We start from the raw sequence: 15,857 nt of genomic DNA on the forward strand, positions 1-15,857 counted from the left end.
TTAAATAGATGTCTATGTTTTAGTATAGTAAAAAATTTGTTTAGACCATTTTTCATTCAATTGGTTTGTATATAATTTTGCATTTAAGCTATAAGAAAGTCTAAAGCTCTATCGCGATCGATGTTACATTTTAGAAGTGCGGCGGATGCTTCTTCTTCAGGGAAACCTAAATCTCGTAAAGTACGTAGATTTTCGTGATAAACTTTGGCTTTGTCTTGATTATACTCTGTAAGGGCAAGGGCTTTTTCCGCATCTTCTCCGGGGATTCCTATTTCCTCTAAGGATTGCACTGCTAATAAGTATTCTACAATTTTTTTATTATCTTGACCGCCTAAATCACGTATAGCGCGGGCAGCTTTCGATACAGAAAATCCCATATCGCTTAAATGATGAGCCAATTTTTTGTCTTCTTCTGTTAAGTCTATTAGTAAATTCATAACAGTGACTTGATTTAATACCATCGGCTCTTCTTGTTTTTTTATTTCACGAGAACTGGTATCAGGTGTTTCTAAATTTGGCCAAGGTTTCCAATTCTGTTATACAAAAAAGAGATGAATAATTTAATACTCAAATTTATTTCCAGAAACTTTGCTTCTGTGAAAAGATGTTATTACCTCCATAAAAGGTCTTTCTAAATCTCTTTGAAGCTCTTGTACAATTGCAGACACGCTACGATGTTTAACATTTTCTTCATCATTTTCTTCTTCCTGACCGTTAATTTCATTTTTAGTATTATCACTTTTTTCTTCTACATGAATATCAGACTGATCATCAACAGTTAAATCATTCAGTATACTTTCTAATTTTGCTAGTGGTACCCATTGAGATGTAGGTTGTAGCACCTATAAGATATACAATAAATATATTTAAAATATAATTTCTTACTTCTTTATCATGATCATAAATCATTTTTTTAACCTGAGCAAGTTCTTCCATATCATTAATTGTTTTTAATTCCATATTATCAAACGGACTACTTGTATCATTATCAAAATCAGCAAAATTAAGACCATTCGTTTTTATATGATCTTGGAGATCATTAGCTGGTGGTGATAAAGGCTGTGGTGTTAGAATTGTAGTCTCTGGTGCAGGTGCATTTACAGGTAATTGTTTTGTTGTATCAGGTAATGGAGGTGGCGGAGGAGGTGAAAATTCTTTCTTTTCTCTCATCCTTTTTTCATCTAATCGTGCATGCCGTGCCTTGTTATTTGCTTGTCTAACTTTACGCCATTCTGTCATCTATAAATCAGGTTTTTGTAAATTATAACTGATTTATTTAAATATAATTTACAAATTTATACTTAGCCAAATGTTTCTCAATATTTAATTACATTAAAAAATATCACCAAAATAATTGTATTACATATATATATATGTATGTGTTAAAAGGTACAATTCATATTAAACTGAATTTATATTTATATTTAAATTGATATAAAATAATACTCAACCTTTTCAATCACGGATCGTTCTAAAGTAAAGTCATAAGTAAATTTTGACACATCCGGCAGTTTATTATTATACGCAGCTGGCAGACACACTTTTCTTGGAGGTTTATAAGCCTCTGCGATTTTAACGTGAACTCCATCCATGTAAGATGCAACTAAATCACATTGGGCTGATACTGAGGAACGTGCCATATTTCACAACTAAAGAATTAAAATCTTAGAAAAATAATTTATTAAAATTTTAAATCACCATATAAGAACCTATATCATAACCTCATGCTATTGTATATGTTGCTAGTTTTCATATTGCTAGACAACTTTTCACACATAACACTGCATGTTTCCAAGTATATACACGAATAATGGCATATCTTATAACTAAATAATTTATATTAAATATAATGACTTGTTTTTAATAGCTTACAGTGATTTAAACTTCTGACTTTCAACACAGCCATATTGAATTCCGTCTATACAATCGAACTCGAATGAATCGATAAAATATCGAAGTTTATGTTTACTTTTAACGTCATTTATGTTTATGTAAGTTTAATGTTCAACAAAATAAATAGGATGAAATACAAGTTCGTTTAAATGAAAAAGGTAATGTTTAATAACAATTTATTTTATCTTTATTAACAATAAATATAAATTATTGTCAACAGTAAAATTACAATATATATCTTTACTAAATTTGACGATAAAGGTTATTTTTTGTATACTTTCACGATTTTATAATGTTCCTTATTTAAATCCTATCTATTATAATACACAGACACATATTGAACACATATACATATAGTTGAATTTTTTAACTTACTTTGTACTATACATAATACGTACATATTTTAATTGATCTCATCGTGCAATATAATAAATTTTATACAATTACGTAAACAATTCAATTAAGCTAAAAAATATTTCCTATAAATTTTTATCATGTAGAAGATAATCGTTTGCTTTTATCCTCTGTTTTTACAATAGATTTACTATTATGATTACTTTCAATTTTATTTGTCTGTTTTTTATTATTGTCATTTGTTGCTTCGTTTTGTTTACCTTCCATTGCTTTCATATATGCAAGAAAAGATGTCCAAATTAAACTGCAAACACTTACATACACCACTCGGTTGTGTTCTGGTATTAAAAAGAAGTTAATGGTCTGCAGAACAGGCCATACACAAACACCGACCTGTAAATAAATTATTAATTTCATTCTTTTGTTACACTTATTTAGGAATATTCTGTATTAATTAGGTAAAATTCTGTATTAATTAGGTAAAATTCTGTATTAATTAGGTAAAATTCTGTATTAATTAGGTAAAAATTCTACCTTATAAGTTGGCCAAAATTTTCGTTTAACTTCTTCAATACATTCTGATACTGGTCTCATTTCAAGAAAGTTTATACCAAAGAAAAAGCAACACATTGCAGCAGGACTATAAGTGACTTGTTCTACCAAGGCCTGTAAAAAAAATTTTGTTTATTGTTACTATAATACTTAACATATAGAAACAGTATTTTGTTTCATATTATCATACTTTGGTAATTGCATATTTAAGATCTGACTTTGGCCAAAAATATGAGGAGCATTTCAACCAACAATACAATGTTGGAGCTACAAAAAAGCCACCATACAAACTGAATCTTAATGCTTGTATGTAATTTAATTCTTCATTTCCGGCGATTTTTTGTTGGAGTAAACTTCCTGTAGGCCATATGATAGTGTATGATGCCATCCCCCTTACGATTGGATATTTTTGCGATATCTCGCGAAATTTTCCAAAAATTACACGCATTTTTAATGTCGTCACTAAAATACAAATAATTTCAATCACAAATAAAGTATTTAATAAAGATGTTCATAGAATATACAGAGTCTACGAAACGAAATACAAAACGGATTAATTAAATTTAAAGTTTGATTAAAAATGTTATGGATTAAAATTTTAATCGTGCTAATGTACATATATCACATCATTATGTATTTTATTCTGTGACAGTTTATAAAGTACACGCTATTTTTGTAACACGTGACAAGTAATTTCAGAATAAATGATATAGCGCGCCAAACAAGAGGGCGCTGTGGTGCATGTGCTATCGATGTTTCAGAAATAGAGAAGTTGTACTGGTTGTACATTCAATGTATACATAGTTGAAAAACATTTAATCAAAGCTTTGTCAATAGAAATGTCATCGATTTAGATGTTGATCTATTGATAAAAGACACTGTTAAACTCTCGAAAACATAAAATTATTCATATTCATGATGTAATAGTGTCATATAACGTGAATAATCTTGTTTCACTTCGTTCCCTATATTTTGTTCATGCATCGTACCTTTTTTTGACTAGTGGACGAAATGTCAGCTGCGTTACCGCGGTTTGTTCGAGCGTGACGCGAGGAAACTCGCTGCACCGCGGTTTTGTATGAGGTACCGATCTCGTAAGGTTGACACATCTGGAAATGATTCGCTACTACGGAAACACACGCATACTGGCAATGGCTGAGGTGAGACTTATATGCGACACGCGCAAAACTACTGATGATGACGAAACTGGTCGATCCATTCTTATCTGTCCTTGGTAATTTTACGTCTTTCGAGTGCAGTTTTTCGTTAGTATAATATAGCACACAAGTGACTATGCATCGTTATTTAATTACGTACAAATCGACAATATCGATAAGACGCAATGAGAATAAAACGATATTAGAATATACATGACATCAGTGAAATTGAACAAGGTATAAAGCGGGTGTTTGGTTAACGAAGTTTAAGTAGGACACAATAAGGTTTGAAATAAAACATTTGTAGATTAAAATTATCTCTTGTAATTACATAGCACATACAACAATGCTGTGACACGATTTTCTTCTAAAGTAAATTGTAGTTTCTTGGTCTTTTCACTTGTACCATATTTCCATTTAATGATATTTTTCTTAAATAATTACAATATTCACAAACTTAATCAAATGTCATTGAATGCAGTAACGAACATATAGCATATAATATTGAAAGTATACTATAAAATGAATAAAAGTACACATGTACTTATATTGTCCATAATAAATTCCATCGATGTTATGTATATATATTAAAAGATAGAATTCATAGAATTATACATAATGCATATTTATATTGTCTTGAGTGATTTGTATTCAAACCTATGTATGTAAAAAGAATACATAATTCACTTTAACGAAATGTTTATAAAAACATTACTAATTATAACACATTATTCATAAAAATATTTCTTTCTTTATTATCTTCCTTATATGCAATTACCATAAACAAAAGTTCCTATTATATTATCAAATAAAGATTCAACAAAAATCGACTGTGTAAACATTTTTTTCTATAATTCTGTATTATTTTTTTTCTATTTCTAATAATAAAAAAATACTGCATGTATCCAATGATCGTTATCCACATCCATTCTTTAAAATTATATACACAGAACAGCCTTCAGAAATTGTCAACAAATTTTTCTGTGATTTTTGCACATTATTGGCACAGTCTGATTTATAAACCATCCAATTATTTAAACTATATAACTTAGTATTACTCATTTTGCAGTAATGTCAAACAAATCACAAATCCCTTCATTTTCACTAAGATTAAAGTGATAATCTTTTTCACTAGGCGGCGGACTTAATCTCACTAACGGTCCATAAACTGTAAATAAAATTTATAAAAATTATAAACACTTTCAGTATTACCTGCCCATTTAAATATTTTTACTTACTGTCGGAATAAAGTTGATCGAATAGTTCCAAATCTTTCTGAGCTATATCTGAAATCGTAACATACAAGTGAATACTGCTTACTATATATGTACCATACGAATTTATGTTATCTACCTGATGCGCTGACATCGCGAAGTACTATTTTTGCTTCTATTAATTCTGCATCATCCTCTTCATCCTCGTCAGATATGACAGGATCAGGTTTACTTGCTCCTTTTGGTGGCCTAAAACAATACAATTTTAAAATCAGTATGATTGTATGGGACAAGTATTTATGGTGCTACTGTATTGTATGATCTATACCAAAAGAACAGATTTTTCCTAGACATCTATTCATCCCCTTACAAGATCAATTATTGTATGCTCTTTGCAGGTCAAAAATATTATCTTACTAATTTTGATGCGAATAGAGCATGTTTCTTTATTTCCATAAGTTCTTCCTTACCTTCCAACTCTTCTCTTTGGTTTAACATTAGTTTCCTCCTTCTTTTCATCTTCTTCTTTGCATCTTTTTGTACCTTTTGCCTCTTCTTGCAATCTCATTTCTAATATTTTATTATCGTACGTTTTAGCTAATTCTGGTTGAATCATATATACCTTAATTTCGCCTGAGCTACTTTTAAGAAACATTTCATAATTTATTTCTTTTTCTTCTTCTTCTAGGGGCTAGCAATAAAAACCATGTATACATAATAAAACGTTATTATATAATATATATAAAGCTGTGTAAACATAAGGTATAGTACCTGTGTTATATTTGGTACGCTTAATTCTGTATCAGGAGGAGCTTGAATTCCTAATACAAATTCAGCTGGAAAGTTTTCTTTTACATCTTCATACGTGATATATGCATATTTCCTATTGATCAAGTCATTTTCTATATTTTTTATACTCTGTTGAATCCATTGTGTGTGCATATCCAATAACTGTTCATGATCCTCTAGCTTTTTAATTTCATCTTTTAAATCAGTCAATTTCTCACCAACTTCTTGGGTGTTACAACCTGGACCTGCTCCTCTGTTGATATATTTAAAATATTATATTATATAAGACATGTAAAACTGAATCATAAAATTTACATACAGAGTGTACAAAGTATTCAAAAAATGATGAACACAAAAAGAACATACTTCCACTGGATACTATTTTTACTTTTCTTTTCTATGAGTCCAATACCTTCAAGGACGTTTGTAATATCATAAATTCGTCTTTTCTGTCGTACTTCTAAAATATCAGCAGCCTAGAATTTTATAAATCTATTATCATACGTTATCAGATATAGCCAGGGTCTGAACAATTTTATTATTTTTTAGGTTATGTAGGATAGCACATTGAGATATTAAAACTTCTAACGTATTAGTCGTGTAATTTTGAACTCGTATAATTTATAATATAGAAGTATTCTTTAAAGTAAAGATATTGGTAATGAAACTGAAACGATGATTTTAGCGGTACTTGTTTCAAAATTCCCGCAAGCTAGAAATGGCGTGTACACCCGCGACAACTTAACCTAGCAGGCAGATTAACTTTTTATATCTGGGCTTTTACGAAAACACTTACTACTTTTAGATCGAGGACACCATCTTTCGCTTTCTGTAATAAAGTGACAAAACGAGTCGTTAATAGACCAAGAGACTTTTCAAATCTACTTTGTTGATTATCTGCCATTCTCGAGGTCGTTGTCAAAATTTTCAAAACTCACTATTCCCTTCGAAATTGCCGCAACACCACAGACGCCATCCTAGCTAATGCGCAGGAAGTATTTAAATATGAGCGCGTCTCTAGTGTCGATAGAGTGTTGAGATTTAACGTATGTATTTAGAAATGATCATTGTTGCTTCGATTATCAAATGGTGTTTTCTTTTAAAAAGTTAGATAACGATAAGTTGAATAAAACTAAGTTAAAAGTTATGCCAGAAAACATATTTTTTGTGTACGTAGACCATCCAAAATCAAATCACTAGTTCGTCTTTTATCTTTGAAATCTTTATATTGTTCGATTTATTGGTATAGGCTTTCATATAAATAGTTATTTATACAGCAGGTGATGTTAGAAAATATTTTATACTGGGAACAATTATTTCGTAAATTAAACGATTTTATATGACCTTGAAATGCTCTTTAAATTTTTGCTAAAAAATAATTTCAAAAATGTCGGATACATTCACGTAGATCACTCTATAAAAATCGCGTAGTGTGTAGGGTTAATACAACATTTTCATTTTACTCACTTTATTTAACAAAATTAGAGAAAAACATTTTATATCAATATATTTAAAAATATGTAATATTTACAGCTGCTGATGATCAACATTCTGATCCATGATACATCAGAATGATGGTCTTAAGTTATATAAAAATTATATAAGATACATACAATCTTAACCATAACAGACTGTAATAAAATAATTGAATACACTGCTATGGGAAAATAAATTCGTTAGTAATAGTCGTTGCATCTGGGCTGAGACTAGAACTTGCAGAACTTAGAGTTTCTTCTTTTACTTTCATATTAGAAGACTCTTTACTTTTATCTTTCTCTTTTTCCTTGCCTTTATCTTTGTCCTTATCCTTTTTCTCTTTATCCTTGCCATGTTTATGATCGTGTTTATGTTTATGCTTATGCTTATGTTTCTTTTTGTCCTTCTTCTTCTTCTTATTCTGGAAAGTATAATTACAGATACAAATACATATACATACACAAGCTGCACATGAATACTGTAACTAAAAAGTTTTTAGAACGCGAATTACCTTATTTATAGAATCACTCTTCTGTTTGTGTTCTTCTACTTCCTTTTTAAACATTCCTGGTTCGAAACCTACTGGTCCTGCAGTTCCTAAGATACCAGGCAATGATGCAGAATTGTCGCTATAGTATTCCGACTTAACTTTACCTTCGCTAGTTACAGAAGGTACTCGGTCATCCTTTTCAATGCAAGAGAACAAATAATTAATAATGTAATATTATCAAGCAAAATATTTGCTACGCATTAATTTATGACTCACATTAGATGTCTGTTTTTGTCGTTTTGGTTCAGGACCATGTTCCACTGAATTTGAAGGGCCTGGAATATCTCTGTTTGGAGAGGATTTTCGTTTACCTATCGCACTTGTATTATCTATTTCCACTACTGGTGGTTCATGTTTGATGTGTGGTATGTTTGGTTTTATCTGAAATATGTATGATTTATTCTATAATTTTTTAAAAATAACATTTTTGTTTAAAATTTTTCACAAAGTACGTACTTCTTGTTCGGGGCTTTGCGGGCCTACTTTCTTTGGTTTAGTAAGAGCAGCAAGTTCAGGAATGGGAAGACAGAGTGGGTGTTTTGAACCGTATAAAGTGTAATACAAATCTACCAAATCGCATCGTATTTTAGGATCATGAGAAAGCATACCACTGTAACAACAAATATATTGAACACTCTTACAAAAGAAATTAAATTCCATGCTCTTTAAAATGAAACGTACTTAATTAAATTCCATATACGATCGACTAATTCAAAACGATCCAAACGATGCTTGTGCGCTCTTTCGAATGGTGGATTTTCAACCATAAGTCTCACCAATCTGTGTCGCACACCAGGATGTGGATCCATTTCTATCATATCTAATAAAAACTCTAAATCTTCCCATTTACCGTCCACCTTTGTAAAGTCAACTAATGCTTCCAACGCTGCGATTCTAACGTCTAAATCAATTGTAATGAGATACGAATTTCGTTAGCGTTTAATGATATATATAATATGCAGTATTTTATACCTATGAATTGTCCATATGCAGCATATGCCCTGAAAAGGTGGGGATTACTTGGAAGATGGCCAAACTTTTGTAAAATTCGTATGACTTTCAGGCAGGTGACACTGACCGTGTACTTATAACAGGGCAATAATTTTTCCAAATTCAAATTTCTAGTGACCTCTTCTAATATAGCTTTCGTATCGGCTGATAAAGATTCGGCAGTAATAGCTGTCCTAAAAGAAAACACGTTAAACATACACGATAATAAAAATGTAATAGAATTTTCTTTGCAATGTTTTCATCATACCCCTGTTGTATACTAATTACTGGCGTGACAGTAGCGCCGAGAGCTTCGATTAACGCAGCTCTATAATAATTATCCGAATATCTATTTTTACTGTTATCATTGTATTTAAATAAATCCATTAGAAACGCTAAAACTTCAGGCGGACATATACCGTGAGCATTGCGTAAACCAGCCATTGCTACAGGGATAGTCTGAATAAATATGTAACAAAATATACTAACTGTATTACAAAGTAATAATCTGTCTATTTCAGAAAATTTTATTTTTACCTTTTGCAGAAAATAATGCTGAAAATTTGAGAAGTTGTTTTGTTTAATTATACGTCTGCACGAAGCCGATCCAAATAATTTACGAAATATGGCTAACATTGCCGGTGGACCCGCCCATGTTGCAACCATTGCATTAGCTACCTGTTAGAAAATATACCTGATATAATTGTAATGTAAATAATGGTTCACGGAATATAAATGCTCTAGGTATAAATGACCTTAGTTAAACAGTGTGCTGCACGTAGTCTAACTTTGTAATAGCAATGCTCATTTTCAATAGTATCGGTCAACGCTAGTCGTGTGGCTGGTGTTGCGTGATTCTGTAGAGCTTCTATAGCTTCCAGCTGTGCAGTAACGTCGCGCTCGTGTCTTAGTTGATACTGCCATTGGTAATCGGGTTGTTCGATTTGAACAGCGCGCATAAGTGTCATGTCAGGGTCCAATCTTATCCACAATACAGGAGAGTCACTGTGAATGAAAGACACATTCATTGAATTACTCTTATAAGTATATCTCTGCCTTAAAGTAATAGTTTTAATAAAATTACAATGTTCTTTATCATAATATAATATTTACTCCATAGCAGAGAGATCCATATCCACTTCTTCTCCGGTACACAGTGGAATTTTTTTCTTTTTATTTCTACGACTTTTACTATGACACGTTATATCCGCTTTTGCTACAGTACCTTCAATTTGTAAGGTGTGTTTGAAAGTACCATCCAATTCTTGGATATTTACTAAAAGTGGACCTACGTATTTTCTAATTCCTCTTTGGTTTGTAGTATCTTGCCGGATTTCCAATTCCACGGTATTTCTAGATAGTACATTTGATATTAATGCTATTTACTACAAGCAAACGATTAAACTTACAATATATTTTTTAATTATTATTATACCATACCTTTTCCTATTAAATACGAAACTTAAACTAAATTTTGCATGCCCACCAGTCCTGACCCACTGGTCTATAAACACTGCCATATCTTTTCCTGTCACGGTAAAGATCGCTTTTGTAAATACATTTGTACTAATCAACATGTGAGACCAAAGTCCAGAATCAATTTTCTGTTGTGCGGCATTAGCAGCAAGGGATAATTGTTTATTAAAAACCTAAGAGGTAGTGGAATGAATTTTAATTCGCTTCAAAAAGATTAGAAGAATTTACTTAAAATACTAATATGCACCTGTAAAAGCAATTCTTGCCCAATTCGATGTTCTAACATTCTAATCACTAAATGCGCTTTCTTGCGAAGTACTTCGATGTACTTTGGGGACATTGTGTGAAGATTTCTTATTGGAAAATAAAAACCAGGATCTGGAGCCCTTGGCGTGGGCGCTGGTGTGTTAGCTGCAATAGGTAATGGAGCTGGTGGTTGAGAAGAATCTAATATTATGCCTCCAAACAGCTCTTCATATTTCACAACTTCTTGTAATTCCTGAAAGCATTAATAATGTTAGGCTCCAATAAACTTGCATCAACATACGCGAATAAAAAGAATGTTATTCACCGATTGGACCCATTCCCGGTATTCATTATTTCCAAAACATTTTTTTGCATATAAACCAGTTAAATATGTTGATATACCCTTTGGTAACCATGTGTCAGACCAATTTTGCATAGATATAAAACAACCAAAAAATTGTTCCGCGACAGCTTGTGCCATGGCTTTTTTTGTGACATACACCTGATCGATTATCGCGGTAGAATGTAACAAATTTGTACTGTAAACGAACAAATTCATAATTCTTACTGAATATTTAAATACTTAATGTTAAAATTATTTATTAACGTTACTTACTTTAAAATACTCATAGTAGCATATGCATTGATATCTTCGTCTAGTTCATCTACAAAGACTTGTTTGTAACAAGAATAAGGATATCTATTTGACAATGTTTCTTCATAAAATTCGAACGCTTCGTGCATGTATTTTGCAGACACTTTTAATGATGGTAATAATTGAGGCAAACAGAAATGTGTTACCTCGTGCATATATGGATCTACAAATATTTCAAAAGGCCTACAAAAATAAAATAAGTCATTAAATTTCATATAAGTAAACAAAATTATGATTTTCTCTTTATTGTAAATACTGTATTAATTTGCTTACCCAACTGCAAGAGCAATATTTGGTGCACATGCTGGTGTGTTAAGAACATAATGAAATGTTTTTCTCCTCATGTCTGGAGTATATACAACTTCTACAAGATCACCACAAGAAATGGCTGTCATGGAATCATCAACAGTGAATTCCAGTTTCCAAGTACACGGTTCAGCAAAACTATCAACACATGGGAACCATAGTCTTGAAGAATTTTCATAACTGTATGTATACATATGTGCACCTCTCTAAAAAAATAGGAATATATTTAAGCACTTAAAAACAGTATTTATATAAATGTAATAAATTTATTCTACCTCTGCTAAAGTTCCTTCACAATTTGGTACAACAAAATGTACTCCACCTTGTGGCTGTTCCAAAGAAAATTCTATACTAATTCTTAAACTTCTACCTTCAGCAACTAGATGTGCTGCATCTGGTGGGATTTGCACAACTAACTCTCCTGCATTATTGTCTGGATCAACCCTCTGTGCTGCTGCCAAATGCATATTTGAAAAAAATTCCAATGATCTTCTGCAAGAACATAATGTGAATGTATTATATTATATAAGGCATATCAGGTAATCAAATTTATCAGATTCTATATAAATTATGCTTTCATCATATAAAAATGCTTCATATATTTCCCCAAAGGAGTACTTACTGTTTTCCATCTCCTTGGCATATATCCAAAAATGGATCAAAATATTGAAATGGTGCCTCATAAGTATCATTCAAGCATACTCTATAAATTCTACATTGTTTTGCATTAAGCTTTATAAGTCTCAATGTATCCCTAAGTGGAACAATTGTCAATTCCACAAAGCCCTGCACATAAAGAACATACTTGTGATATAAAACATACAATAACTCTTTTTAAGAATAATTATTACACTTACAATAATACTTTTCCTCTGGAAACTTATACCTGTGAGACTCACTATTTGGTGAGCCTTGAAATATTAAAAAAATATTAAATCAATACTGTTATAAATACGATAAAATATTAAATAAACGTTTTTATTATTGCAAGAAAATTACATTTAACGTTACAAAATAACATTGTAAATACAGAAGTTCGTAAATATAACCTTAATACAGAAACTTAAAATGAATTGAAATTATGCGTTTATGAATCTCCCTTTAGAATATTTAATAAATTTTAGTATTTCTACAAGTACAAGTTTTATTTGTTTGTATGTCAATCGTAATTAGTGGCTTTTATTTGCTATAGAAGACACGAAAATACTTATAATTTATATGGTCGGCTATTATCGGCCGTTCTTTCTTTCTTCATGTCTCCATTTATCTGCTTCCACTGATCTATTTGATCAACTTGCAATTACAGTATTGTCTCTATAAAAGTGACGCTCTCGAGGTTCAACGCTCGGCTATAGCGTGGACGAGAAACAATTCTTGATACTTTGTTGACGTCTACTGGAGGCGGCGAGTGTAGAAAAGAACAGCGAGCATATGACAAAGAGGGACTGAGCGACCGAGCATTGCCGAATTTGCTATCGCTTACTTCGCTTCGGGTCGGCCGTAGCGAAACACAGGCGATGTTTACGCGAGCCTATTCGAAATCGGTGTTTTAATTCCTCTTGGTAGAGGTTAAACATCTTAGTTAAATCAGAAAACTGCCACAGACATGTTAAAAGTCTCAAAACAGGGAAAGGAAAAATAAAAAATTTGTATCATTGCACTAGTGTTGCCTTAGTAATTTGAACCCGTATCGTATGACAATGTTCGACGACCGACACGTCAAGCGCGCCGCTATCTTAGGGAACCGCCCTTAGGAAGGCACACACTCGCCGGTACAGCGGGTGTTGAGTTCTAACGGTACGCAGTGGGGATAAGTAGAGGGGATACGATATTTGCTTATATCGTGGACGAGTTCCGAGCTTACATAGAGAAAATACTGTATTTCTGTATTCCATAAAAGTCAACTGTACACGTAAATATTTATGACATTTTAATACATTAAAACCAGACTTTCCGTAGAAGTAGTACGCAAACAAACATTGAGACGCGGCATCATTGACTTTGCTATTCAATCATTGGTTGTACGTAGCAGCTGAGCTGAGACTCCACACACTGGTTCAGTATTTTACTGTTTTAGGTTTTAGGTTTCTTTCAGAGAAGAACGGAGAATGCACGAGATGATGAGCCAGTGCACAGATGTCACTATGGTGAGTATATACATTTCCATTTTTCTCGCGTTTTATTTCCTTCTCTCTGAGCTTCCGAACAGTTTAGAACAAAACAAATCACAGTGTGTGCAGTGTATGCGTGTATAATTCTTGGGAAGAGAGAGTCGTTGCTAGTTGTTAGTGATTGTTACTCTTCAGTTTGAAGTTTAATAGTGAAAGGTGAGACTGATGGAAGATTGACAAAAAAAAAACCGACGATCGCAAAGCATTATTGTTTGTAATTGTCTTGACGAACATGTGTTATATTCAAGTGTGTTACATTCTCAACAGATAAATAACAATTTTATATCGATGCATACTTTCTACTATACCTTATAATAATGTAAATAAGCTACAAATCGTAAAAACTTCGAGGGCATTGTGGATGTTAGATTTCAAGAAAATCATTTCCTTGAACCTATTGAAAATTTGTAATATACATGGGTATGCTGAATGTATCATATTTTTAAAATTGTTTATCGAATACTTTTAATGTACATACGTTGTACAATATATAACAGGTTAATGATATTTTTAAGTAATGTTAAATTAAACGTATAAATATTTTAGTTTTTCCAAATGGACGAACCACAATCTGATACAAAGTAAGTTTTCCAAGAATTGCATGTTTAGACGTTTTTGGTCATATATTTTATAAATATTTATGTATATTCGTGTCTCCGTTGCCAATATTTTTAAGCTATTTTTTTTTTTAAATAAATAAATTAGCAAAAGAATATAATATTAAGACCTTTTTCTTTAAGTCATATCTGTTATTTTCCCTGAATTTATTTTATAGAAAGCATATAAATATTTTTCAGTCGTGTAGTTCTTAAAAAGTTTAGTTTATTATTAATGTAAATTAATTTCTTCAGAAAAATGACACAAGCTGTAGTCGATAATACTGTGCCAGCGGCACTGGCTACTTTAGAAGTGTACAAAATAGCTTCTTATTTAACAGCAAAAAATAAGATCAAAAGGGATATATCTATATCTGAATTGACTGAAAGTCTTAAGAGAAGGTATAATAATATATTAAAAATTATGTAAACAAAGAATTAAATGAAAAGAATAAATTTCTTTACACGTATCATTAGATGCAGTTTAAAACCAAGAAAAAGATTGTGTACAGAGACGATCAAATGGAATCCAGTACATAAGGTAGAATTTCCAAAGAAATATCCAAAGAAGAGTTTCAAGAGTTTCAGGAAAAGAGCAAACTTGGAAACCATTCACGAAGAAAAAGATAGCATTAGTGAGAATTTTACACATATGAGTGTAAAAAGATATAGCACCATACAATTTCAAGACACACCCTCCGGACGAAAAAGTCCATCTATAGAGATGATGATTAATAAATTAAATATTGCTGGAACAGAGTCTTCAGCGGTAATTGATAGTGAAACAAAGTGAAAAGACAAACCATTAATATGGTACTATTTTTCAATCTGTTGCAAGATTTTTGAAAATTGTACAAAGTAGTTATGATGGTAGGAATTCTACAACAAGGGAATCTGTTTTCTTGTTACATCATATCACTGAAACATCGAGGAAAGGCATTAACACAATACAGGTTGTGTTATAAATGCACTGCCGTGTATTTATATAATAAGACAAGTATTACCAAAAGAAATATGTCTTAATAACAATTTTTATATTCGAATATATAATAAGTCTCTACTTAATTATTTTTTTAGTGCATTTATATCATTGTATTTAAATAATGTATTGTATACCATTTGCCTATTGTAGACTTGCTTGCAAATTTTAATGTTGTGTTGTAAAGTACATCTTGAGTATGAATAAACTTATAAAATGACACGAATTAAAAAGAAACTAATGAAATAATAAAATGCTATAAATATTTATTTAAAATCTTACGGTTTCTGATAATTAAAATAACAAATTACTATAATGTATTCTTTTTTTACAAATATAATATATTTTGTATCACCAAGTATGTACAATTGTATTGCTGTATAAAAATATATAACAAATTATTAGTTTTCAACACGCAACAATATATTATAATTTCATAAATTCATTATATCG

At 31.2% G+C, this 15,857-nt stretch overlaps 5 protein-coding genes across 10 annotated transcripts; 1 reads left to right on the plus strand and 4 right to left on the minus strand.

The window, feature by feature from the left end:
* Positions 1-69: 69 nt before the first annotated feature.
* On the minus strand, positions 70-1,919 carry LOC122398118. 4 transcript variants are annotated; one of them, XM_043397731.1, is made up of 5 exons: positions 1,873-1,919; positions 1,452-1,649; positions 919-1,239; positions 615-842; positions 70-533 (listed from the first exon to the last, which is right to left on the minus strand). In XM_043397731.1, the coding sequence occupies exons 2-5, from the start codon at positions 1,638-1,640 to the stop codon at positions 84-86; spliced, it is 1,188 nt and encodes a 395-aa protein (XP_043253666.1). In that variant the 5' UTR covers positions 1,641-1,649; positions 1,873-1,919; the 3' UTR covers positions 70-83. The 4 variants fall into 4 exon arrangements, with proteins under 4 accessions (XP_043253666.1, XP_043253665.1, XP_043253667.1 ...); XM_043397730.1 differs by having other exon boundaries at positions 1,452-1,624; positions 1,873-1,906; XM_043397732.1 differs by having other exon boundaries at positions 1,452-1,664; positions 1,873-1,902.
* A 257-nt stretch (positions 1,920-2,176) lies between these two features.
* Positions 2,177-4,402, minus strand: LOC122398589 (mpv17-like protein). The gene is made up of 4 exons (XM_043398629.1): positions 3,789-4,402; positions 2,990-3,261; positions 2,782-2,913; positions 2,177-2,640 (listed from the first exon to the last, which is right to left on the minus strand). The coding sequence occupies exons 2-4, from the start codon at positions 3,245-3,247 to the stop codon at positions 2,386-2,388; spliced, it is 645 nt and encodes a 214-aa protein (XP_043254564.1). The 5' UTR covers positions 3,248-3,261; positions 3,789-4,402; the 3' UTR covers positions 2,177-2,385.
* A 438-nt stretch (positions 4,403-4,840) lies between these two features.
* On the minus strand, positions 4,841-6,924 carry LOC122398588 (transcription factor E2F4-like). The gene is made up of 7 exons (XM_043398628.1): positions 6,756-6,924; positions 6,326-6,435; positions 5,942-6,212; positions 5,641-5,861; positions 5,310-5,419; positions 5,195-5,242; positions 4,841-5,124 (listed from the first exon to the last, which is right to left on the minus strand). Exons 1-7 carry the CDS (start codon positions 6,861-6,863, stop codon positions 5,015-5,017), a joined length of 978 nt encoding a protein of 325 aa, XP_043254563.1. The 5' UTR covers positions 6,864-6,924; the 3' UTR covers positions 4,841-5,014.
* Positions 6,925-7,498: 574 nt separating this feature from the next.
* On the minus strand, positions 7,499-12,643 carry LOC122398587 (transcription initiation factor TFIID subunit 2). The gene is made up of 18 exons (XM_043398627.1): positions 12,516-12,643; positions 12,281-12,444; positions 11,934-12,150; positions 11,626-11,864; positions 11,314-11,535; positions 11,023-11,236; positions 10,699-10,950; positions 10,416-10,624; positions 10,089-10,328; positions 9,731-9,980; positions 9,513-9,653; positions 9,244-9,434; positions 8,958-9,169; positions 8,667-8,886; positions 8,442-8,595; positions 8,202-8,366; positions 7,947-8,120; positions 7,499-7,856 (listed from the first exon to the last, which is right to left on the minus strand). The coding sequence occupies exons 3-18, from the start codon at positions 12,123-12,125 to the stop codon at positions 7,617-7,619; spliced, it is 3,315 nt and encodes a 1,104-aa protein (XP_043254562.1). The 5' UTR covers positions 12,126-12,150; positions 12,281-12,444; positions 12,516-12,643; the 3' UTR covers positions 7,499-7,616.
* Positions 12,644-13,506: 863 nt separating this feature from the next.
* Positions 13,507-15,508, plus strand: LOC122398301. Of its 3 annotated transcripts, XM_043398028.1 has the most exons (5): positions 13,507-13,805; positions 14,097-14,249; positions 14,376-14,410; positions 14,681-14,827; positions 14,903-15,508. In XM_043398028.1, exons 3-5 carry the CDS (start codon positions 14,385-14,387, stop codon positions 15,216-15,218), a joined length of 489 nt encoding a protein of 162 aa, XP_043253963.1. In that variant the 5' UTR covers positions 13,507-13,805; positions 14,097-14,249; positions 14,376-14,384; the 3' UTR covers positions 15,219-15,508. The 3 variants fall into 3 exon arrangements, with proteins under 3 accessions (XP_043253963.1, XP_043253961.1, XP_043253962.1); XM_043398026.1 differs by lacking the exon at positions 14,097-14,249; XM_043398027.1 differs by having other exon boundaries at positions 13,508-13,805; positions 14,097-14,410; positions 14,903-15,507.
* Positions 15,509-15,857: the final 349 nt, after the last annotated feature.

The sequence above is a fragment of the Colletes gigas genome, unplaced genomic scaffold (genome assembly GCF_013123115.1).
Source record: "Colletes gigas isolate AHSC1104 unplaced genomic scaffold, ASM1312311v1 Colletes_gigas_Sc00011, whole genome shotgun sequence".
In the NCBI taxonomy this organism is placed as follows: Eukaryota; Metazoa; Arthropoda; class Insecta; order Hymenoptera; family Colletidae; genus Colletes; species Colletes gigas.